The sequence below is a fragment of the Pygocentrus nattereri genome, chromosome 21, assembly GCF_015220715.1.
Source record: "Pygocentrus nattereri isolate fPygNat1 chromosome 21, fPygNat1.pri, whole genome shotgun sequence".
Taxonomy (NCBI): Eukaryota; Metazoa; Chordata; class Actinopteri; order Characiformes; family Serrasalmidae; genus Pygocentrus; species Pygocentrus nattereri.
The window spans coordinates 9930620-9957249 of NC_051231.1; the positions used below are offsets into that span (position 1 = coordinate 9930620).

Below are 26630 nucleotides of genomic sequence, written 5' to 3' on the forward strand. Positions count from 1 at the left end.
TGTAATTCATATAAGGAAGCTAAGTGGCAAAAACACACATGCCTTTTGTAAGCCACTTATGCATCTGGAGGGGGGGGGATGGGGGGGGATGGGGGTAAGACAAGTCATCAGGCCATCACAGAACAGACATATACGATCACGCACAGGCTCAAAAAGAAGGTCCTGTATTAATGAAGATATGATGACCGTAATCGATAATTTACTTACATCCTCTGAAGACATGTCCTTCACCAGGTTTGCTGGTTTCTGTTTGCAGCTATGAGCTGTTGCCCAGATTTGCACTGACCAGTGCAGCAACAATATCAGGATATGTTGGCATAGACTACACTACTGTTTAACAAAAAAACATATGATCATTCTCTTAATATTTCTGTCTGTCTGTGCAGGGAGGGCACACTGAAGGCAGGTGACCGGCTCCTCAGTGTGGACGGCGTGCCCTTACACAGTGCTTGCCATAGTGACGCCCTTACTGTATTGGCACAGTGTGGTCAGGAGGCCCTCTTCCAGATCGAATATGATGTGTCCATTATGGGTAAGCTGAGGCTTTACACTTCACCTTTAACCACTGGTCCTTCTGGACTTACTTTACCTCCCCGAACACAAGCATTAGCCCTTTATTATTCAGTCATTTCATGACTGCTGCTCTCAGACTTGTTTTTGAGAAACCAACCAGAGCACCGGTCATTTAATGATATGGACTGAATGTAAGCATGTGCATGTGTCTTTTCATCTTAGGTGAAATATGTGAAATTGGACGTTGGAATGCACAGGGCCATAGTTTTTGTTGTTTTGACCCTGAACTGCACTACTTTGGACTCAAAATGAAGCATGGAGTTGTTTATGATGTTAAACTGCAAAGTGTCCTCTTTAATTTGAGGATATGTACAATCCTGTGCAAAAGTCAGAGACCACACTTTTGTTTGTCATTTTCAGTCAAAACAGCCATTAAGTGCAAATTATTAATTGTTCAAAAAAGCAGAAAACATTCAACTAAAAATTCACAGCCTCAAACACTAATTGGGAGTAAGTGCATCAAATTAATCGGTATATCATTTTCCATTTGTTTTTATTTTTCTGCACTCTACTGCCACTTTAACTCTTCCAGTCTTAAAACCAGCGAGTTACAGCCGTGTCCTCCCAACAAAAGCTGCTCCAAAATGAGTCACTGATATGTTCCCCTTCAAAGAAACACTAACCTTCACAAAAGCAACTACCCAAACTCACCTCAGCGGCCTTGCACTTCTTTCTCATCACATCTAAAATGGCTAATGGAGATATTTCTGAGGAGATTAGATAGATCATCTGCTTCTGTCTAAGGAGAAAGTGAAAGGAAAATAAGTGAAAAAACAGGAGTTTCAAAAACTGGTGATCAAACACTGAATGCGTTTGCATGCACTCAATAATCTAAACATAATCAGATTTCTGCAGTTATCTGATTGTTCAAATGGTCATGAAAACAGCATACCAGATGGAGAAAAGTCTAGAAATCCCATTAAGAAAACCAAGAGAAAAATAATAGCATTTTAGCTCAGTAATCAGATTTCTCAGTGCATGTGAACTCTTACTCTGATTTCTTTCGGATTTCTCAGTCTGTGCATGTGTGAAAACAGATGGCAGTACTGGAAATAAGTGAGCAGTATTACCACAAGACCCAGCAACACACTTTTGTAGCGATGCTGAAACCAAATACATGCTTCACAAAATGAAGGATAGAAATGATTTCTATATTATTTATCTTCTACATGATGTATGTTCATATTTTCACATATAGTGGTGTGGCATGAAGTTTGAGGTTTATTGGCTGGTTGCAAAGCAGAAATCAGATTACTGCCTGACTCATGTAGCCCCAAAATTTCACATTAACTGATTACTCAAGTGCCTGTAAATTGATCAGGTTACTGACAAAATCTGATTTTCTGATTGTTAAATGCATGCAAGCACACTCAAGCATCGTGTCCATGTCCAGTTGTGTCAGTGCACCACTTTGTAGCTCACTGGTGAGGTTTATTTGCACAGTTTGCATAGTTTCTGACCAATTCTGTCTGTAGACCAAAATATAATGAAAGCTTGCAAGATTAAGCGTGTTACCCAGCCAGACTTTGACTGCTTTGGCAGAGAACACAGACAGATCCTGCTTTGGCATCATAGCAAACGTCTTGCCCTGATTCTGATGGTGATGATGAACAAATTATCACATGCGCTCATGTAAACAGACACACCATACGCTCCTCTGTCTGAGATGAAGTGGTTGAAGTTTCCACAGTTGTGCGGCCATATTTAAGCCTGATCATAAAAGTATCATAGAAGAAGTATTATAGAAGAAATCAAGTATCAAAGAAGTATCATAAAAAAAACAACAACAACAAAAAACATTTTGATACCAATATTTAGACCTTGATACGGTTTCTGGTTACGGTTTCACAACATTCTGTGCCATCATGACCTCCATCTAGTCCAGTTCAGCTTATCAGCCTCATGTCAAGTGCAGTTTAGTTTCGTAATGTGAGAGGAAGATTGAATTTTAGAGGCAGTTTGACAGTGTCAGAAGTTAAATGGCATCAGAGACCCCAGCACTCCAGGGTGTTTCTCAGAGTCCTCCTCCTGAGAGTGCCTGTTCCATCTGACTGAACTGCTGAGCACTGATCTCAAGTCTCCTGAGGTCAAAGGGGGTCTCTAAAACTTTTTTACCCAGGCCTACACTGAAAAAATGAACTTCATTTAGTACACTGTGACAAATGAGGTATTTGCGAGTAATTTTATAGACATATAGAATATTTCTCATTATGAGATTGTTATAAAAGATAAAATGAATAAACTTTTGTCTTATTTTGTTAGCTGTGTCATTTTATTTGGTGAAGATATTTTTTATTTATTTAGGTTGACTTTTTAGTGACTGTGTAGATACGTCCCTCAAGTCTGTTAAAATTAACCCCACCTGTGGGCCAAGTTATAACACTTGCACTCACTCACTGTAGCAAAGATGTGCAAGTTACTCATATAAAAAATATTCTTCCCAAAAAAGTCGTATTCTGCTTTTTCTTATGCTTCATATTGTCACTAGCCACGTTTACATGCAGCCTAATAATCCATTAATAATCCCACTAATAGCTCAATCTCACTTGAATGCATCCGTGTAAACACCTCAGTCAGAGTAGACTAGATAGAGGCCATCCGGAATACAATTTCTATCCGACTGAATGAGGTGAGTATTCCTGTAAATAATCTCTTAAATAGAAGAATAATAACCACCTGTATCCGATTACATTCCCAATCGGAAAGCTTAAGTTTGTTCTGAGCATGTGTGTCACGTCAAAGTGAAAGTTTAGAACATTCATCATGGCTGAGCAGAAACTAGTCTGCAGAGGAGATGAAGTTTATGCTCTGATCTTTAAAAGACAGCAGTGGGACGGACGTCCAGCTTATGTGTCTCAGAACATGACGTCTTCCTCTCTGCCTTCTATAATAAGAACATGTGAAGGATGTTTTCCTGAATCTGACATCAGTTTAAAGCTATTAGTAACACAAGCATGGCTCACTGTTGCTCATCTCACTCTGACTGGACTCACGTGATGCTGGTTGTCTTGGTAATGTCTACACAGTGGTACTCTTTGGATTGGATTACTTGTAGTGAGCATGTAAACAGATTTTCCATCAGATTGTTGAGTAAAGTGAATATAAACGCCTCAGTCTTAATCTATAATCGGAATGTATTTAATCAGATTGGCAAAATTCTTTCCATGTGAACACAGACGCTGTTAGACAGTAAATGTGGATCAGTTAGTATCTATGATAATAGATAATAATAATAATTTCATGTAAAACGTGTATCATCTGCTGTGTTGTGCTGTTTTTCAGTGCCTCAGCTACAAAATAGCTCTGCTTCTGTATTAATCATTTTCAGATTCAGTAACAAATGCCTCTGGACCGTTGCTTGTGGAGATCGCCAAGTCACCTGGAGCAAGTCTGGGCATCACACTGACCTCTGCTACCCACAGGAACAAGCAGGTCATCGTTATCGACAAGATCAAGGCTGCCAGTGTGGTGGACAGGTGACGACTTCTGTTTCTGCTTCTGCTGTAGATCTTTCAGAATAGCAGCAGAGCCTTTAACTCTGTGGTATCAACCAATCCTGACTGCTAGCCTGTCCACTGATCTATAGTCTATTAAATACATCAAAGCCAGCATTGAAGCCTCAGCCTTTGAACAGAATCATATGGGAAATCAGTGATTTTTTTGTTTTGTTTAGCACAAGTAGATATACTGTAACTATAGACAAGTTTTTAACCCTTTCAGCCAGAGAATAGTAGCCAGCTGAGATATTTAACATGATCTTTTATTTTGTTGTCCTCCTCATCTGACAGGTCATTTCAGTTGGTTAAGTGACCCATTCACTCCACTGTAATGATGATTTGTTTCCACAGTTATATAGCTGCAAAAAGTTGTTCAGCTTCACCGCCTAGCAATGATATTAGCTATCTGCCCTTCTTCTGAATGATGGAAAAAAGAAAAATGAAGACAACTTGCTCCCAAAATTCCACCGCAAAACAATTGTCATTTTTCAAAGGTGCCTTCCACCTTCAATATACATCATCATAAACGAGTTTTTCTGCTCTTTAAACATGGAAAACCTCACTACTGCTGTATCATGCAGTAGGTATGTTTACAACAGATGTAGCAATAGTGGCACTTTTTATTATGGCCCTTTTACATAGAAAAGCAAGTGTCATCCTATTACTCTTTTAACTGTCTCCCATTTTTGGCGTAACCAAAGTAAAAAGAATACTGTTCCCACATACTTTGGGCTACAGTAATAATCTTGGCCTCATTTGAGAGGTAGCAGACTCAAGTTTCACAGCTGTCAGAATAATTGTATAATTACTGATACAGAGAAAGGCCCAATCCCATTTCTTATTTTTACTCCCACCCCTTGTTTTCGAGTGTATTCTGCTCCTCTGCTATCATTGCAGACTGGCAGGATCACCTACAGAGCACCCCTAGTAGCCTGTTAATGAAGTCTTTTCAATGTAAGGGTCCCAATTTGTGGGGGAAGGTTTCAATTACTATCCCTTGCAACACTGTTTGAAGGAGCAAAGTAACCCTTGAAAACAAGAGGTAGAAATAAGAAGTGAGATTGGGTCATAGACTGTGTCATCTTCGGATCAGCAAGCTTAGATTTTGCTTCATATGTGTACCATAGCTGTGAAAAAGAGCCACATTTTACTGGATATGTTTGAAGTGAACACCACTACTGAGGTTTTCCATATCAACTGATTCCTCTTCATGTGTTCGTGCAGGTCAGGAGCTTTGCATGTAGGCGATCACATCCTCTCCATCGATGGCACGAGTACAGAACACTGCTCCGTGCTGGAGGCCACTCAGTTGTTAGCCAGCACCGCAGATGTGGCCAAACTAGAGATCCTGCCTGCCCATCACACACGGCTGCCCAGCAAAGCCCAGGACACTGGTGAGTGAGCTTCTGCCAGACTTACTGTTTGGGAATACCTGAAAAACATGGTTTGATCAGCAGTAACATCGTAACACAAGTCTGATCAGTGGTTTTCAGGCTCGTTGCTAAATCATTGCCTAATTTTAGCATTCAAAACATGCTTTGCGAATTAAACATTTGTTTGAAGTTTATCCTCTTTTTAATTATGTTATTCTGATTTTTCACAAGAGGAAAGCTAAGTGTAGTGATTATCAGTGTCTGTGCTTCTTATACACACTTGAATTTTGTTCTCCAAATGACTTAGTTTTTAAATGGAGCTTTAAACTGTCCATGGTTTTTGTCTCTCATCAGAGAAAATGCACAGCTGGGCCAACAACTGGCCTTTTCAGTTTTCCCATACAGGGAAGCTTTAATAATTCAGTTTAACCCCATTATGGACTGCAAAGGGTTGTTCTGCTTGTAATTCGTTCCCATAGTGCAAATATGTTGTTGGATTTTTTTATTATATAGTATGTTGGAGTAGTTTGTTATTAGACACCAACTCTAATATTGTTGTGAGGAAATAGTTTTAATGTAAATGTCCACATTGCTTTAGAATAATTAGACGTTATTCATTTTGTCGAATATAATGTTTTTAGTATCCACACTTTACCTTCATTACAGCCTCTGTTCTTTTCAGGAGACTGAAAAATCTGCAGGGATATTTTTCCACTCCTTCAAAGTTCAGTCTTTGAAGTTGGTTGATCATTTTGGGACGTAATCCACACATTCAGTGATGTTGAGGTCTGGACTCTGAGATGGTCAATCCATTATTCAGCTGCTTTGTTTGAGTCTGTCTCCTTTTCTCAGTGAGGGTTTCTTGACAGCTACACATCTTTTCAGACCCATAGCGCTGAGTCGTCTTCCCACAGTGGAAGGATGGACAGAAACACCTGTGGATGTTTTCAGATCTAAAGCTACTTGATCTTCTCCTCTCTCTCAGAGATGAAGGCTTTGGGCTGTTTATCTGATGGGGACAGTTTTTGTGTTTACCAGGTGTTGCAGGTGGTTGTTAGGAGTCTCTTTTTTCTGAACTCCAGTTTTGGAAACTTCCTTAGGCAACTGGATCTTATATCCAGTCTTCTCAGAAATATCTTCTGTGAAATGTATAACTTTAACTAAATTGGAAATTAAATAAATGAAGAATGGTATCTGACATTTGTATATTACTGTTTATTAGTTATGGACTAATATGAACCAATTCTTTAGTCATTACTGTTGATCAACTTTGAGTAAATGGTTTCTTTGGCTTCTTTATTTGTTACTGGTGAAGACAGATACATATTTGAACGCTGTGTGGTGAGTTAGCGATTTGTAATGCGCAATCATTTATTGTGATAAATATTGTGGATGGATGATGGGTGTAAAATAGGCCACAGCACACTCTCACTGATTACCATAACATGAATTTTATATTCCAGTCTCACTGGAGAACACTGGCAGGGTCCAAATGAGGATATTGGGAAAACGGACTCATAGAGCATGCAAACACGCACAAACTCTCAGATACACAGCTAGCCTGCTCTGTCATCTCATCTGCTGTCATCTCTTTTAATTAGCCTCTCTCTTTCTGCTTAATACTGCCTCTGGAGCTTTGGACCGCAGGCCAGATTTAATCAGGAAGACCCGCTCACCCCAGAAATCTCACAGAAAGTGCTTCAACTCCAGCTCCAACTCGTGCAGGTTTTGTGCCCCATTTACATGCTGATACATTTGATGAACAGATGTTTAATAGTAGCACACAAGAGCGGTTTAATGGCCTCAGTTGATTCACAATATTAGCAGCCTATATGGGGTCCTGCTAAAGTTTTTTGCCCTTTGCCTGAATCTGTTCTTAAGTACGTTGTTATTCACTGAAACTTCCTTTATGATTCAGCAACTTTGTAAATGTTCCCACTCTAAAATATGTCTTTAGAATATGTTTTCAGGGCAAGTTTCCCTTCGCTCTGGTGCTGCATCGCGGCTACAAGAAAGCAAAGAACATAAAAGCCTGTGGTGCTTGCGCTTCCTTTGACTTTGATGTTCTTCATAGTCTTTCTACCCTAAGAGAAGCATTGCTATCATCCTCAACCTTAGATGCCCCACACATTCATCCCACACAGGTCCAATAATTCTCATCCCTTTCTCGAGAGCCTCCTGTGTGCTTGCCATGCCTTGTAGCTGCTTCCATGTCTTTAATTCGCCTTTGTTAGTGTAGCTGCCTCACCAGTGGAGAATTCCCTCTACTATACCCCACGCGTTGCTAAAGGCTGATTCGTACTTCTGCAAAGAAGCATATAAACGTATATGGGGATTCATGGATAAGTGTAGCTCACAGAGGCAATGACATGTTCACCTCCAAAATCTCAGCTATCTATCATGTGAATCTGCAAAACAAATTGCTGTTGTCAGAATAAAATCTAGTCATATCTAGTCAAAATAGCCAAAATTCAGTTTTCAGGAGATATTTCTGAGGAGATTATATACAAGACGATCTACTTGCATATACTTGCATGTATAACTATCAAAAAGCTGTTACTGAGAAAGGAATTGGTGAAAAAGAAGAAAATTTGCAAATCAAACAAAGAAGACGCAAAATCAGCCAAAATCTACAACCCCAATTCCAATGAAGTTGGTACGTTGTGTAAAACATAAATAAAAACAGAATAAGATGATTTGCGAATCCTTTTCAACCTATGTTCAATTGAATACACTACAAAGACAAGATATTTAATGTTCAAATGGATAAACTTTATTGTTTTTTGCAAATATTCACTCATTTTGAATTTGATGCCTGCAACACGTTCCAAAGAAGTTGGGACAGGGGCAACAAAAGACTGGGAAAGTTGAGGAATGCTCAAAAAACACCTGTTTGGAACATTCCACAGGTGAAAAGGTTAATTGGAAACAGGTGAGTGTCATGACTGGGTATAAAGGGAGCATCCCTGAAAGGCTCAGTCATTCACAAGCAAGGATGCAGCGAGGTTCACCACGTTGTGAACGACTGCGTGAGCAAATAATAAAAAACTTTTTTTGAGCAAATCATCTTATTCTGTTTTTATTTATGTTTTACACAGTGTCCCAATTTCATTGGAATTGGGGTTGTAGTCTTCTAAGCTGACTATTGATATCGGTTGTACTTCAATGACCCTTCAATGGAAATCTGTCATTTTGCCACCTAACTATGCCCAGTCTGGGAGAAACACACTGCTGCCAGCAGAACAGCACCGCCTGGAGCAAGGGGGGGTTAAGTGCCAAGAACACAGCCAGGAACGCCCACCGCCTGTTTTAGTACTGGAATCCACTTGAATTGGTCACTTTCCTTTTGGGGAATTCCTGGCGCCATCTTTAGTGACGGTTAAAAGCGACGTCCAAACTAATGATGGATAAAGTTGTTTATAAACCATAACTACTTCAAAGTGCTTACCATTCAGCAGTTTCATTTCTGCTGAATGGACAAAATGGTTCTTTTTAGCATTTGGATTTGCTGACCTCTTGAGTAGTGCATCAAAGGAGTGAACAGTCTCAAGTCAGGCCTGGGATTTGAGCCCACAGTCTTCTGGATGCTGGCATGCCTTGCTTACCATTAGGCTACCAACCACCAACAGTAAATGTCAAGTAAGAGTGAGTGTTGTTGGGTGCTTTGTACCACTTGACAAAGCTGTACCGGGGGATGGGAAACTGATGGCTTATGGGAAGGAACATGTAATTACATCTTGTGGTCTTATTTCACTGTTCTGTAGTGTTCTATAGTCCAGCACTCGCTCCATGTGGATAAAAATAAAATGATAAAAGACTTTCTGTTGACTTTCACATAACCAATCACAAGTCTACAACATTTACTCCCCTCCTCCCCTTCTTTGGACAGAAACGATGCTCCCTGATGCATCCAGACAAGTAGCTGTTTCTTCCAGGATCTGATTCATGCTTCTAATTTCTTCACAGAGCGATATGTGGGTCAGCTCCCGCCGAGCGGGAGAAGCATGCGCACAGAGATGCGAGGTTGCAGGAACGGAAAACTGTGTTTATGAGTGTGCGCTGTGGACTCCAGGAAGGCTTTAATGAAGAATTGACGCCCAGGAGCGAGGCTTGCTTTGATGTTACAGGCAAATATGACCTGAAAAAAAAGGAAAAAGCCTGGTTTGATATCGGCTCTCACCTCATGAAAGTTTGATCACATTTTCTCTGTCTCATCTCTGTCACTGGGATAAAAAATTGTGAAGATGCGTCATGATTAAATGTGTCATTTGCAATTGTGTGCAGCGTTTGAGGCCTCGGGAGTTGAATGCAGTGCATAATACATAGTATTTTTATAGAGGTATTCCTGACGATGTAAGAGTCCTCATGGAGCTGCCATATGTGCTGCTTGAAGCTCATGGAAATCTTCAAAGGTAGGCTTCTGAGTTGAGAGTCGGGTTGCATTCTTATACTACAGCGTAGCCAAAGAATTAACCGTTGTACTTGCTAAAAAAGCAATTTTTGGACTCCTTGTCCAGTATTTGACAGGGTTTTCCAGAAATATTAGTCAGCGATTATAACCTAAACACTCCTCACCTCTTCGTTTGGGCCCACGTATTCTTGATGTTTGACGTGGTCTTTTAAAGCCAATATTGTAATCTCCTTACAGTGTTTAAGCTCCGAAGGCGCATACTCGTCTTCACGGTCATCATTTTGCCGCTGCTCCACTCCCACGTCGAAACTGAGTTGTGTTTCCTTGAGAGACGAAAGAGATGAGCTTAGCATAAGCTGTGTGGAGCGGGGATTTACCCCTCCTGGATTTGCCCATCAAAAAATTACGAGGTGCCTCCTTGGCAAGCGCTCGTCTATACAGATGCCGCTACTTAACCTGGTGGCTACAAATCTGTCTCGTTGTGCCATTTTTGTTTTGCTTTCCCAGCTTTTTTATACCTCCTGAGTGACAGGAAACACTACGTGGATGCTAATTTTTGTCTTCGCCCAAAAACGCAGCAGGCACATGCAGAGATTAGTGAGACTTTTTTTAACATTTTGTAGTAGGCCTATGTTGGGAGTGTGCGGATCTCATTAAATGGCTTAATGTGCACACATGAGCACAAATCTCAGACTGTTTAAAAGCTTCTTATGTTTTTGCTTGTGCTGAGGTAGAGGCTATAAAAGTTAGCAAACGCCTGTCGTGCCTTGCGAAGGTGTCACGTTGTGATAATCATATTCATGCTTAATGAACAGTACCATCCTACTTATGAGTTAAAGGATTGCTGGCTTCTTGCATTCGTATTGGTTTCCTCAAATTAAGGCAGTTTTCACATTCTAAGGCTCAGTTCCATTTCTTATTTTTACCCCTACCCCTTCTTTTCGAGCAGCACCTTGCCCTTTAAAAGTGAGCTACAAAGGGTAGTGGTTGAAATCTTACCTGGAATGGAACAACCCTCAAATGAAAAAGAGCTTTACTTCATTAACAGGCTACTAGCGCTGCTCTGTATGTGACCCTGCCAGTCTGCAGTGACGGCAGAGGAGAGTAAAGTTCAGCTCCTCACTGCTGGGCTTTAGTTACATTTAGGGCATCGTATGCTTTCAAAGAGGGCAAATGACATTTATTATCCCTCATGCCTAATTCTTCTGTAATATGAAACTGAAGTCAGCTATTTGCCAGCTTCTTGTTTGAATTTTCCTGTTCCACCTTAAAAGGAGCAGCAGTTACATTATGGGGACTATTTAAGGTGGATTGAGAAATTTAGCTAGCTAGCTACCGGGACATTAGCATGCTGTTAGCAATGTTTTATGCTTGTTGTCACGAAAATGACCATAATACATTAAAATGACATGATAATACGATGATCATCATAATTGATGAAATTGATGAAAATGATCATCAAACAGAAAATACTCACATTTGTGGGTTTCTCTGGTCGCTCGCACAGCCATTTTGCTGGTTTTTCTTTTTTTTCCACGTCACTCTGTTTGGAGTGTGTCTCTGAAAAACCTCAGTTTGGTGGTCCTTGTAACTCTAACACTTCGCCCTCCCCCACTATCTCAACTAAAATCAGGACAGCCTACGTGTCGGCATGAATGCAGAAAACGGGCTAAGGGCTAAGTGGTAGGGGCAAGACGTGAAATGGGATTGTGGCAAAACCAGAGTTAGATTTTTTTTCGTAACATTTTTATACTTTTATTTGGTTTAGTTTAATTTTATACTTCAACAATTAAAGTGCACCAAGCTATACATGAAGTGCTCGCGTATTGTTCAGAAAGTTTGCAGGTGTGTAAGTTACTTTAATTTGACTTTTACCACCATTTCAACCATAAAAAAATCTACTTTGCATGAAAGTAGACAGGCTTAAGGTCTATGTTTATCACAGTCAGTATAACAATAATAAACCTCACTTTATATCTGCTTCTTAATGATTGGTTTGTCAATTTGAGCGCAACCAGTTACGTTGCTGATACAGCATGTTATACGATCCATGTGCCAAAATTAAAGGCATTGCTTCAGTATTATTTATTACTTATCTGCCATTATAAGCAGCAGCTTGTGGTGGAGGAATGATATGAACGTCTGTTGAGAGTCAGACGTTAAAACGGGGACGATGGGGGCGGCTCTGATGGCAACTCATGTTCACACCAGCAGCAAACAGAATCAGGGTTCACTTGCAAGCGGGCCAAACTAGATCGGTGTGGGAAAAAATGTCTAAAAATGCAAAACTGAGACTATTTATGTAACATAAACCCAATGTATTCCTTTCTTTCTTCAGAAGATAAAATGCAGACAATTAGTGTGATTTGAAAATGTATTCAATCTAAATTGCAAATATGTGGGTTTGAAGGCATATTAAGTCAAGCCCTAGAAAAACACGGCTCTGAAAATAGTTAGTACAATCATTATGCAGTCTTTATTGTCACTCCCTGCCCATCATGACTCCATACAAACTGCATGCATCCTTTTTACTATATTACTATATTTACTATATTACTATAACTGTTGTGTATGACTGTATGCCTAGATAGTTAGACTACATGGATGTTATTTTTGGTAACACTTTGCCATGGGGGAGTGTGCATAAGGCCTCTACATTAGCTTGTCATGACAACTGACTGAAACCTACTTTAACCTTTATAAAGGTTTATTTTCAGGGCCGTCTAAATCACGATTATTCTGGAACCTTATTTATCACCTCATGAATCATATTACGACGTTTGACCCCAACTTCCTTCCGTAATTCATGCGCAGATTTACTGAAAGATGCAAACATAGAAAGACGATGACTGAAGAAGCAGCCCCTTGTGTGCTGAGCAGCAAGTTTCATTTTAAAAAGCTTCTAGATGGAAGTTTAGATCTAATTAAAGTTCCATCTGGAACTGGGTGACTATAGGTCACGACTGTGGGAACAGATTGCGCTCGTGATTTGATTGCGGCAGCAAAGAATCTATCATTCGAGCATATATATGTCCTGTGCAGTGCACATTATACAGAGAGTCATCACAGTGGCTCTCCATGACAGCAGGTTTGTCGATGCTGTGAAATAGTTGGACATTTCAAACCATCTTGCAAACATAGCAGAGCTGAAAGTTCAGCCTCTCATGGTCAAGAAGCGGAGACACTCGTCTCCACCGATGGACACTGGTGCAGCAGAAGCACAAGTTAGCCATACCTTTATCATGAGTTATTTTATTTGTTTCATCTCCCCCAAAAAAACAAGTAAATACTGTTTAAACTTCACAATGAATCATAATTAATCACTATCTGTTATTGTGATTCATTCGATAATATTTTTAATAAATTGAAACCACTACTTATTTCATAAGTGTTGCTTTTGTCAGCTTTGATGTCACAGTGACACCTATGTCAGGTGACATTGTCTTTTTGGGTGAAATGACAAATTGTTATAACAACTGACTTTGTGGCTTATTGTCAATGTCAACAAGTGTCATGATAACCTAATGTCAGAAAAAAAAATTGTCACAACATTGACCTGATGACATCAAAGCAGGCAAATACAAGCAGTGTTTTTATAGGGTGATGTCAGATGCCATAAAGGTCTTATGTAAGTGCCATAGCCTTATTTACCCCACAGTTCATTTCCACAGTACATTTACAGGATAAATTATGACTCAGCTTACTTTTCTAACTACATGGTGGTCAGTAACGAACATGTTTCATTACAAAGAGACTATAATTAAGTCCTGTATAATTACAGTCAGTGCAGCACTATATGCTGTCTGTTACCCCTTTCAAGGCTTGGCACTAAATCTGTCCCCATCAGATAAACAACGCTTAAAGCTTTCATCTTTGAGAGAGAGGAGAAAATCAAGCTGCTTCAGATCTGAAAACATCCACAGCTGTTTCTGTCCATCCTGTGAAAAGACAACTCAGCACTATGGGTCTGAAAGGATGTGTAGCTGTCAAGAAGAACCTCACTAGCCATGTGTACAACCTAATATTAGGGTAATCCAACTAAAAGCTCAATCGGAATAGAATACGTCCGTGTAAACATCTCAATAGGAATAGTCTAGTCCCATTGAGGCCGTTCAGAATACAGTTGCAGTCTGATTGAACGAGGTGGGTAATCCTGTAAATTATCAGTTAAATAGAACAACAATAACCACCTGGGTCATCACCGATTGGATTACACTTCCGATCGGAAAGTTTAAGTACGTTCTGAGCATGTGCGTCGTGTCATAGTGAAAGTTTATACATGTTCAACATGGTGGAACAGAAACTGGTCTGCAGAGCAGATGAAGTTTATGTTCTGAGCCTTCCTTAATAAGTTTAATAAGTATACATGTGAAAGACGTTTTCCTGAGTCTGACATTATTTTAAAGTAATTAAAAACACAAGCACTGCTCTTCACCTGACAGGACTCACGTTGTCATGGCAACATCTACACTAAGTGATTCTCTATGTATGCGTGTAATTTTGGATCGGGTTACTTGTACTGAGCATGCAAACGGAGATTTTCCATCAGATTGTTGCTGATTGAGTAGTGAGCATAAAAACACCTCAGTCCTTAATCTATAATCAGAATGTATTCAGTTGGATTTGCATATAAACACATCCATAATCCTAATAAAAGGAAATACATTAACATGTTAAACAAAGAAGCTGCTGGAGTTCTCAGAACAATGAACTGACCACCCCCGAATCGTCACTGAATGTTTTTGGGATTAAATGGATTGTGAAAATCCACAATCAGCAAAGAAAATGCAACCGACTTCTATGGCTGAACTTTGCAGGTGTGGAAAAATATCCCTGCAGATTCTTTAAAGAACTCAAAGAGAGTCTCCTGAAAACAATAAACGCTTTAATGCAGGAAAAGTGTGGACAGAGTAAATACTGAAAAATTATATTTTGTTGTCGAGACTTCTGTGTAATTTTTTGTCAAATTTGACTGGAAAATAAATAAATGAAGGGTGGTCTCTGACATTTGCACAGTACGGTAGGGTGTTTCTGTAGTCAGCTTAAACTTAACCACAACTCAAACCTACCCCAAGTTTTGATTCTAAATAGAATGTTGTTCTGATTTTATTTTTATTTTTTTAAACAATTTTAATATTTGCAAGTACGCTGGTGGGTGGTACACAATCAAACTGTCGGAATACGGCTTGGCCCAATCATTTTACATTAACCTTACTTGAAAATGGGTTATTGGTCCATTTTGGAGAAGGTATCAGTCTATTTTTTGTTGTCCATTGAAATGTGCTGTGGTTTATTATGCACATAGCAAATATGGGCTGGTATTATGTTGCATGCTTTATTTGGGAAGAGTGTTATAGAAGATGCCACAGCCTGGAGCGATGAGCATAAACATACACACACACACTCACATACACACACATATACACACACTCTCAATTATTCACCCAGCCTTAGGCAGGCAAGACTTCATTAACCCGTTCCAAATGAGCTTCCTCATTGTTTTGGAAGAGCATTCATTTTCCAGACCAGTGTATTAGAGTGGAGATTATCATTCAAATACGGCTTGAGCAGTCCTCCGGGACCCCAAATGAAGGATTTCAGCATTGTGTGCTTTATTGATGCTTTTCCCACTATTAATAATCCCTCACAAAGCTTAGTTCCTTCATTATTAACAAAGCTAAGCAATATGACTGCAAAATGACTGACTTTTCTGCCTTGTTAGCATGATGTTGATTGTTTGTACACACTGTGATTGCAGTGAACCCTATCAGTGAGGTAATATTCAATTTTGTTATGCACAACATTTTGCCCCCGCCCCCAAATTTTAAATGGGTCATTTCACCTTGTAGCTGTTTTTGTGGTATTTGGAAAAACACATTATGCAAGAACGAATTACCAAACATGACATTTAGAAGACAACCAACTCTGGCTGGTGATGTGCCATCAAGGACTTGGTGTGATTAAATTTTTTTCTCATGCTGAATATTAAATGCAAAAAATGTTTTTCCACATGTCAGAGAATAACATGCTGTGCTAGCCTTTCATTGCATTAAACGGCCCATATCCCACATTTTTTCTTATATTTGTTTTTCCCCTGAGGTCTAATAATAACATTGGTGTGGTTTTATTTACCGTTTTTGCATGACCCCACTTTGTCCTTTAGAAATAAATACTGTTTTTGGGACTGATATATGTATAGTCATTAGTGGTGGGCGATATGGCAAAATATCTACAACTACAGTGATTTTATTCACAGTTTTATGAACTGTACTGCATTAAATCCAGTTAAACAGGTTAATTATGCTCACTTTGTAATGAAACGTAGTAAGTCAATGTTCTTTAAGTACATATGATATCCATGATATACTCAGAAAAGCGTATTGTTGCATAACTTATCATGATAAACATAAAATATATTCTCCACCCTTAACAGCCATACACAAAGTTCACACTTTTTTCAAATAATGTTTTGTTTGTTTTCTCAGTGAAAATAAGTATTAATGCACAGTCTACAGAGAACACATGAAAAAATGTCCTAAAAAATGTTTTAGCAGCTTTTACATATTGGAAAAATAATTAACATAATATAAAGTGTGCCATAACTTTTGCACAGGCCACATTTTATCTTTTATTTTTTCACAATTTGTTAAATTCAGAAAATGGTAAATGTGTGTTCTCTGAAGAGCATGTGTGTCAGGCTCCAGTCCTCACAGGCTGAAACACTGCAGACTTCAGCGCACTCATTAAACACACCTAAGCTCATCAGGTAATTAGCAAGGCCTTCATGAACTGAAAACAGAGTTAGATCAGAATAAACACTATATTCTGCAGCACTTTGGCCCTGAAGGTCCACAGTTTGGCATGTCTCTTGTAGAGGATGTGTTAATTTATTCTCACTGGAGAATATCAACAAAATAAGTAATTTGACCAAAACAGGTTGTTTTTCCTGCATAGTGTCCATGTAAAATTGTGATATATCCATTATATGGACCTTTAATTGAGTACAACAGTGGGATCCCCAAGGGCTAAGATCGCCCTTTAAAAACTTTAATCACTGAAATATTCACAGATTTCTTACTATTTCAGAATTTCTTATTGTTTGGCACAGAATGTCTTCCTTTTGCTTTAATTGCAGTGTGCAATCAAGCTGCACTCCACAAGTTTGTGCACAAGCCTCTGATGAGTAGACCAGGTCCTCCTGAGAGTCGTCTGAACACGAGCTTCAGTCTTACCTTTTTATAAGGACTCCTTAAAAGAGAATTCCACAGATTTCTCAAATTCCTGCTTAATTTAATGGTTAAGATGTAAACACAGTCATTCAGAGCAGTTTGATGTGAAATGCTCTGTTCTAGAGAAACTTACAGAGTCAGAATTGTTTACAGTGGTGGTGATAGGAACCAGACGTCTGAACAAATTAAAATGTCCCTCACAGAAAGTTACTACATTAAATGATTATGAATACACTGCCTGATGTCTAAGAACAGCTTGACGTAAGACTTCTTTTTAAAATCCATTCATGGTGGAGAGGTACCTGCAGGGTGTTGTGTGGCAAAATAGTCCCCAAAAAGCTTACTTTTTCAGGTTTACCACTATTTTGCCATCATCAACATTACATATAAAACCAAAAACTCAGAAGACACCTGTAGGTTCACTGGTGGTTTTGTATATTAAATGAAATTGCTATATTTTTGTGGTATATACAGTGGTTCACCACCACTGTAAAGAAATCTATACCCTTCTTTGGAATAGAACATTTGACAGTAAGCCACTCGATTTAATTAGGCAAAAATGCTGAAAAATTGGTGTAATTAACCTTTAATGTGGTCAATGAGTGTGTTTACATAAACTTAATCCAACCATAATTGGATTTCTGCAGTTATTTGATTAGATCAGATTAGGAAATCTGATAAATACAGCTGGATTTTAGCTCAGTAATCAGATTTCTCAGTGCATGTGAAATCTTACTCTGCTTTCTTTCGGATTTCTCCGTCTGTGTATGTATGAAAACAGACCGGGGTACAGAAAATAAGCAAACAATGTTCAACACAACACCCGCGAGACGCAACAAAACACTTTTGGAGCAACGCTGAACCCAAATATATGCTTGATGAAATGAAAGATTTAAATAATCTCCATCTTGTAGATGATGTTGTTCACAGTTTCAGGTAAAGTGGCTTAAAAAGTCGCAGCATAAAGCTTTGTGTTACGTTTATGTCACGTCTTCTTCCGTGAGTTTATTGGCTGGTTGCAAAGCAGAAATCCGATTACTGTCTGACTCATTTAGACCTGGAGTTTCACACTATCTGATTACTCAAAGGCATGTAAATGCTTTGAATGGATTACTGACAAAATCTGATTTTCTGCAGTTACCGGATTATTAAGTCTATGTAAACACACCTGCTGTGAAAGATTTACTTAAATTTGAATAGTGACCAAGAAATGATGCAATTTTTTTAGTTTTGCTTATTATAACTTGTCTTTGTTTTGTTTAGCTTTTATCACAAATCTTTAACTTCTTGTTTATTGCCAGGTTTAAATGTAAAACATCCCAGATTTCGACTGGTCTCAAACTTTTATTACATATAACAGTGGTTTTATTGCTGTATGAATTGTGACAGTAATAGAACTGTTTGTGTGTGTGCATGCAGTGAAAGTCCAGAAGAGTGACCACCCGCATTGTTGGGACCCCTGTGTGAACTACTGCCATTCCCAGCATCCTGGTCACTGCAAGACCTCCACATGGACCACCACATCAAGCAACCCCTCCAGCACACAGGACTACTGCAAATGTAAGTGTGTTTGTAGCGTCCCATTGATTCAGGGCAACAACAACCTTTAAGCTCCCTGCAAATGAATACCATGATACACTATGGGTCAGTTTTCTGGACAGGGATTAAGGCGAATCTTGGACTACATATGCCATTTATTGGAGATCCTCCATTTTGAATGCTGTGGTGGTTTAGGACTAGGCTTAATCCCGGTCTGGGAAGTTTGTAGGCACCTGCTTGTCTTCTGAAATAAAGGTTGTTAATAGGGAGTTTGTCCTGCTTTGCTGCAGTAATAGCCTCTACTCTTCACAGCCCAATACTAGAAGGCTTTATTTTTTTCTAGGCCACGTTTTAGCTTAGGCATTGATCTTAGTCTCAATTCATTTGCTCTGAAAACACTTAAAATAAGAGGAACGGTAAAAGGGAATTAAAAAGTGATTTATATTCATATTATTACTTGCTTAGAGTGGTTGTGATACGGTAGAGATCTGTGCTTGCAGCTTTCTTAGGCCTCTTTCTTTACATATCAAAAGCATACAGCATTGAAAAGCTAAATTTTAAAAGAGAGGAGTCAAAATAAAGTTCATGCACACCAGTAAAATCTCTCCAAAACTAATGGGCAGTCTGTCCTTAAAAGGAAAATTTATATGCTATTTGTCATGTAATGCAAATTTCTTTAGTGCAGCATCAGTTTGACAGAATTCACAAATGCATAGCGTTGCATCTTCATTCACTCACTATAATACCCAACATGCACTGTGCAAATATGTCAACTATTGGGAATCTCCACATGTTGATTAAGAAACATATATATATATATATATATATATATATATATATATATATATATATAAATTACACATTACAAAAAATCATTCTTCATTTACAGAGCCTGTAATAGAATGAAGTTTTTTTTTAATGTAAACATCTGGTGCACACCAGATACTATGTGGTGAGCATGCTATACTATCAGGTGAGCACATGATATTATGCGTTGAGCACCCGATACTGTCAAGTAACACCAGATACTGAATATATATATATATATATATATATATATATATATATATATATATATATATGCTTATTTTTTTAACATAGGCATAACATTTTTACGTGTGTGTGTGTGTGTGTGTATACACTGGGCTCAGTAGTATCGTGACTTCATAGACCACTACTAGCTAAAGCTGTATGTCTTTGGAAAGGACAAGTTGGTGATTTATTAAGGTTTTTATGATATTGGGTCCTCACCTGACAGTATTGGGTGCTCAGCACATAGTATCTCACCTTATAGTATCTGGTGTGCACAAGATTTTTACCAAAAAAAAAAAATCCATCATGTCCCTTTTACCATATACCACATCCCTTGTGGGGCTCTGTATACATTAACCAGCTAACTGGAGAGAAAGAAATTAAACAGTCCACCCAGAAGCACTTGGAGTTTTTAATAGTTCATCCCACCATCAAGATACATCTATAGAAAAGGGTTTTCCAAGCCTTTAACCTGAAAATCTTACTCTAGGATATACTGTGTACTGTATAGCAGCACTGTAGGAGGTGAGTGGGCATGTTTACAGCAGGATCAGTGATGGTAAGATATTTTGGCTGGAGGGCCCCTTTTAAAGAGACAGTGAGAGGTTCACCTGTTTCAAGTGTGCAGGTGCTGCTTTGTGTGGCAGTGGAGGAAAAAATTCTAGATGAGAAGATCTCACAGAAATACACAACAATGTGTTGAATACGTAGTTGAAAGGAGGTGGAGAACAAAGATGTTCAAAGAAAACATGACAAGAGGTGCAGACATCAGTTCTGAGTAGATTCCAATTTCTCTCTCTCTCTCTCTCTCTCTCTCTCTCTGTCTGTCTCTGTGTGTCTTCGTCTTATTTTCCCCATTCTTTTCATTTATGTAATGCATTATTGGTTGTCAAACAATTTTGCAGAGGCAATACAAGTAATGATGTGGCATGTATAAACATTACCCATATACTTTATATCCAAAAGCTTAGACACCTGCTCATTCTGGCATTTCCTCAGCCACAAGATCATGACTGAGGTCAGGTTATGATGTTAGATGATTAGTTCTTGATCACTTCAACTCATCCCAGTGGGTATTGGATGGAGCTCCCTCACTCCTGTAAACTGACATCTACTCCACAGCCCAATACTTGGGGGCCTTATACCTCTTTAGCCCAAACTCACTATTAGGCATGGTGACCTTAGACTCGTGTGGCTGCTCTAGAGCGTCCAATTCCACTTGTCAGCTTTTCTATGGAGATTATTCAAGCTGTATGTGCACAGCTGAACACCGGTGTTAGTGATGGGTGCGCCTTAACGTAGCTGAATTCACTGATTAGAATACCTTTGGGCATATAGATTATATATGTGCATGTATAGTGGCCTGTAATTAAAGGGGAATGACACTTCACAGTGGTGGAGCATTTCACATCAAACCACTCTGAATTACTTTTTTACATCTTAACCCTCAAATTGTTTAGAAAATTTTGGAATTTCTCCTTTTCCTCCCTTAAAATCCCAGGCTACTCAAATACTAAGGCTTATTATTGAGTAGCAATAGGGACTTCAGTGCCAACTGGTTGAGCTATTCTCAGGTTATAGAAGTGTGTAATAAAACTACGGGCCTGCTGGTGGATCCTGGCCTTTTAAGGGGTTGAAGAATAACAGAATGAAAGAAATCTCTTTCTCTCTCTCTTTTTTAACAGCTGTAGTCTCCACTAATTTCTCCCCTGGCTCCACCACTACATCAGGCATGACCAGCCAGTCGTCCAGCACTCTGCCCCGCACCACCCACCCCATGAGCCCCCGCAACTCCATGCTGAAGAGGAGACAGAGGAAAAAAGAGCACAAGAGCTCTTGTAAGTTACTTTGTGAGGATGTGTGTGTGTGTGTTTGTGTGGATGTGTGTGTGACTGGTGTTTAAATGTGGTTTGAAAGCAGCGAGTGTGTGTGAATAGAAACTTCACACGCGTGTCACTTCGTGCTTCGTGTCACAACATGGTGGAGGAACAGAAGCATGCTGGGATGAGAGCCTCTGACTTTAGTTTGATTCCTCACATCAAGAGACATCGTCCCACATGTGTTTGTGTAGAGGACTCATACTGACTTCAGTGACTCCCACAGTTCTCACATACCATCATATACTTATGATATTCTCTTTGGGATAATATTTGGCTATATATTCAGCCTGCTTTCTCAGTGATAAATGTCTGTGCAACATGACATTCTGTTCTTGTATAAAGGCAATACTAAAGGGCCTATATCATGGAAAAACACATTTTTCCAGATTTTTATGAAATAATTGAGCATATAAACATTGCTTCAGAGCGTACCGTTCTCTTTTCAGTCTGTAATTCCATATATGGAAACTAAGATACAAAAACAGCATAGCTTGAATTTACAGTTTTTGTGATGTCCCAAAAATCTCTTCACTTATATACATTACTGTGGTAGTTTTAGGGAGCAAAGCACATTTTTAGCCACTTATTTTGGCAATAAGATTGATTTTGCTTGTACAGTCACCACAGATCAATAGAATAGATGTAAATAACCATAAATACAGTAAAAAGTAGGATTTCTCATTTCTCATTATCACAAAAATAGATAAGGTCATCTGAGCTAGTTTGAAAAACAAACTTTGCTTCCAGATGTCTCCTGGACTTATTAAATCCTGTCACCAGCACATCTGAATTAACATAATGAGGAATTTATTAGCCAAAACAGGTATAGGATGATAACCACAAATAATGCTGTGCTGCCATGAGGAGCAAAAACACATGGACAAACAAGACAACATATGGACATACATAAAATCAGTGCCCATTGTATGGATATTATTTGTGTTTTTCTAATATACATGTTTTTGAGTAAATAAATTCCTACTGTCCAGATACTTAGCTTTTTAATTCTAATTTTCTCAGCAGTTTAGCTTCACTTCAACTTCGAGCAGTTTGGCCACACCCATTCAGACATGGCGCCTGCAGTAATTTAGCCCCGTCCACTCATGCTGAAGTTATATGGAATGTTCAGTCTAGGTTCCTTTTTAAGTGAGCCACAGTAAAGAGCCACCGATCAGACCAGAGGTGATTTACATATATTAGTGCTATAACAGCCCTTCTAATGATTGAATAATGAAATGTATGAATTATGACTGTATTTTCACACAAAGATTAGAAGTGTGCTTTGGAAGAAAAAAACAAACACAAGAGAAATGTAGGCTACATGAAAACAAAAAATATATATATATCGCTGTTGTCGGAAGAAAACCTCGTATTTCTATTTTTTCCGTTTTTTAGTTTTTGGTATAATTTGAAAAAAACATTATTTATATATATATATATATATATATATATATATATATATATATATATATATATCCACACACACACACATATCCATAGTTTATCATTAATATCATAATTGATATTCTGTAAATTTTGAAAATATGTCTTGAGTGCCTAAGAGTTTTGTACAGTACTGTGCATATATATGTGCACCCAACAAAGTGTATTTCAGACACATTTGTCTAAAATAAATTATACTAATGCATAATGTTTATGTTTTAAAAGTTTGTACATGTTAAAAAAAGCATAACATTCAAACTTCATTTATTCTTGTAAAATTATGTTTTAGATGATAATATTTGTTGCTCCTCCTCCCCGAAACATCACATTGTAGGGGACATCAGTTATAACTATTAAACAGTGCTTGCAATGTAAACTATTGAAAATATTTGATTATCATATGGCTTTATTTAAAATGAAGCTGCAATATATGCTATACGATGCATGATGATGGGACAGTGTTGGTCTGGAGCTTTGCCAATGTATGCAATTTACATGCTTCATGATTCTAATTGGTTCTAATTACATAACCACTAATTAGCCTCATACCCAGTACAACATAAACTTAGGACTGACAGACTGTGTTTGGGTAAAGGAGGAAATTGTGTAAATTAGATTTCTTAAACTGAACTTTAACTGTTTGAATATTTGTAAGCATTTTTTTTCATCAAAATTGTCTGTCAGACTGTAAAGTCATACCTGTCAGTCATATCGATATTGTTTTTTTTTCAGCGGTGTCTTTAGCTTCCAGTTCAGTGGGTCCAGGAGGCCAGATTGTTCACATAGAGTCCAGTGAGGTCACTCTAAGAGGAGATCCTCTAAATGGTTTTGGAGTTCAGCTGCAAGGAGGAATATTCGCCACAGAGACCCTCTCTGCACCCCCCCTCATCCGATTTATAGAGCCTGACAGTTCGGCAGAAAAGTGAGTGACACACACCTATAGCCATACACACGATCACGGGAGCTTAACACAGCCACTGAAGAGCTGACCGAAAGACTGTCAACCTTCATTTTCCACTATTGTCTTAAACCCTATTCAAGGATTTTAATCCAGTATGAATCTGCAGTGTGTGTCATTTTACAGTCTAAGGGTAATAATTGGGAAGTGATTTTAATCCAGTATGAATCTGCAGTGTGTGTAGTTTTACAGTCTAAGGGTAATAATTGTGAAGTGATTTTAATCCAGTATGAATCTGCAGTGTGTGTCATTTTACAGTCTAAGGGTAATAATTGTGAAGGGATTTTAATCCAGTATGAATCTGCAGTGTGTCTAGTTTTTACAGTCTGACAGTAATAATTGTGAAGTGATTTTAATCCAGTATGAATCTGCAGTGTGTGTAGTTTTACAGTCTGACAGTAATAATCGTGGGTGATTTTAATCCAGTATGAATCTGCAGTGTGTGTAGTGTTTACAGTCTGACTGTAATAATTGTGGAGTGATTTTAATCCAGTATGAATCTGCAGTGTGTGTAGTTTTACAGTCTGACAGTAATAATTGTGAAGTGATTTTAATCCAGTATGAATCTGCATTGTGTGTAGTTTTACAGTCTGACAGTAATAATTGTGAAGTGATTTTAATCCAGTATGAATCTGCAGTGTGTGTAGTTTTACAGTCTAAGGGTAATAATTGTGAAGTGATTTTAATCCAGTATGAATCTGCAATGTGTGTAGTTTTACAGTCTGACTGTAATAATTGTGAAGTGATTTTAATGCAGTATGAATCTGCAGTGTGTGTAGTTTTACAGTCTAAGGGTAATAATTGTGAAGTGATTTTAATCCAGTATGAATCTGCAATGTGTGTAGTTTTACAGTCTGACTGTAATAATTGTGAAGTGATTTTAATGCAGTATGAATCTGCAGTGTGTGTAGTTGTACAGTCTAAGGGTAATAATTGTGAAGTAATTTTAATCCAGTATGAATCTGCAGTGTGTGTAGTTTTACAGTCTGACTGTAATAATTGTGAAGTGATTTTAATGCAGTATGAATCTGCAGTGTGTGTAGTTTTACAGTCTAAGGGTAATAATTGTGAAGTGATTTTAATCCAGTATGAATCTGCAGTGTGTGTAGTTTTACAGTCTAAGGGTAATAATTGGGAAGTGATTTTAATCCAGTATGAATCTGCAGTGTGTGTAGTTTTTAGTCTGACAGTAATAATTGTGAAGTGATTTTAATCCAGTATGAATCTGCAGTGTGTAGTTTTACAGTCTGACAGTAATAATTGTGGAGTGATTTTAATCCAGTATGAATCTGCAGTGTGTCTAGTTTTACAGTCTAAGGGTAATAATTGTGGAGTGATTTTAATCCAGTATGAATCTGCAGTGTGTGTAGTTTTACAGTCTGACAGTAATAATTGTGGGTGATTTTAATCCAGTATGAATCTGCAGTGTGTGTAGTTTTACAGTCTGACAGTAATAATTGTGGGTGATTTTAATCCAGTATGAATCTGCAGTGTGTGTAGTTTTACAGTCTGACAGTAATAATTGTGGGTGATTTTAATCCAGTATGAATCTGCAGTGTGTGTAGTTTTACAGTCTGATGGTAATAATTGTGGAGTGAATGGCTAAACTTGGAGCTCTCTCAGTAGTAGTAGTAGTCTTCTTCCAATAAATTACATGCTGATGGAATAACATAAAAATCTGCTAATAGACATTACTGTGCTTGTTAAGTGTTGTTATTGTCGTTGTCATTGAGTGTGTCCAATGGCTTGACAACTGATGTGGCCATTTAGGCTGTCTGTGGGGAATTTAGGGGAAAATTACACAGATACTTTGCTTTATACCAATGAGCCAGTCGTGAGCCCTAAAAAGCACATTGTGCAGCCTAGTCTCGTATAACTAATGTAGTCTGATTAGTCCTGGAGCCTGTCCTTTACAACAGCACACTATGTAGATAATTACAATGTGTAGCACTGATCTTAATGACTTATTGATCTTATATTTTTATACATATATATTATACACTAGCAATAGACATTTTTTCATTTGTAGTAAATAGACTTGGCTGGAAATGAAGTAAACAAAAGGGTGACCTCTGATTTTTGGACAATACTGTACAAAGAAAACTAAAACAAAAGGAAAAAAAAACAAAAGAACAGTGTAAGTAACAGAGGGGCTGGAGAAATGATTTAGCTTCAAAAGTAGATCCTCATAATCCACCCCCACACATGAGGCTGACAACACACTTTCACACACTTGTTTCTCTCACTTATACACACACACGCATGCACTTATTCAATGATGAGTGTATTGCAGTATACATTACACCCAATCTGTCTAGCATCCATCAACTACCCTAAGAATCAGGGCTGTGTGGGCTGCGTTCCAATTCATCCCCCGCTTCGCAGCGGTCTCATCTCACCTCATCTCATCTCTCTGTTGGCCCTTCACATCCTGAAGGGTGACTCGAACCCATTTACATTCTGTGATTGTATGAAAATTATGCTGAAAGGGGGCCTGACAAGCTGGGGAAGCAGAGGGGAAAAAGAAAGCGCAGGCTCTGAGGGAAAGATGCTAACACTTATCAGGCTCGATGCAAGTTGATATTATTTCAGAATCTGGGTCAAGGCTCAGCAGAGATGAGGAGCTGGGACAGTTTCACTTCTTATCATTTAATTTACATTTGGGGTTTTAACTTAATTGGGGTCATATCACAAG

At 38.4% G+C, this 26630-nt stretch overlaps 1 protein-coding gene across 9 annotated transcripts in view; it reads left to right on the forward strand.

The window, feature by feature from the left end:
* The window catches only part of grip2b (glutamate receptor interacting protein 2b), a 200801-nt gene that overhangs the window by 123193 nt on the left and 50978 nt on the right, over positions 1-26630 (forward strand). For all 9 annotated transcript variants that reach the window (XM_037532362.1, XM_037532363.1, XM_037532364.1 and 6 more), the window contains 6 exons: positions 387-532; positions 3902-4049; positions 5295-5464; positions 18503-18643; positions 21340-21492; positions 23710-23899. In XM_037532362.1, the coding sequence (XP_037388259.1) occupies positions 387-532; positions 3902-4049; positions 5295-5464; positions 18503-18643; positions 21340-21492; positions 23710-23899 (948 nt within the window). The remainder of the gene's footprint in view (positions 1-386; positions 533-3901; positions 4050-5294; positions 5465-18502; positions 18644-21339; positions 21493-23709; positions 23900-26630) is intronic.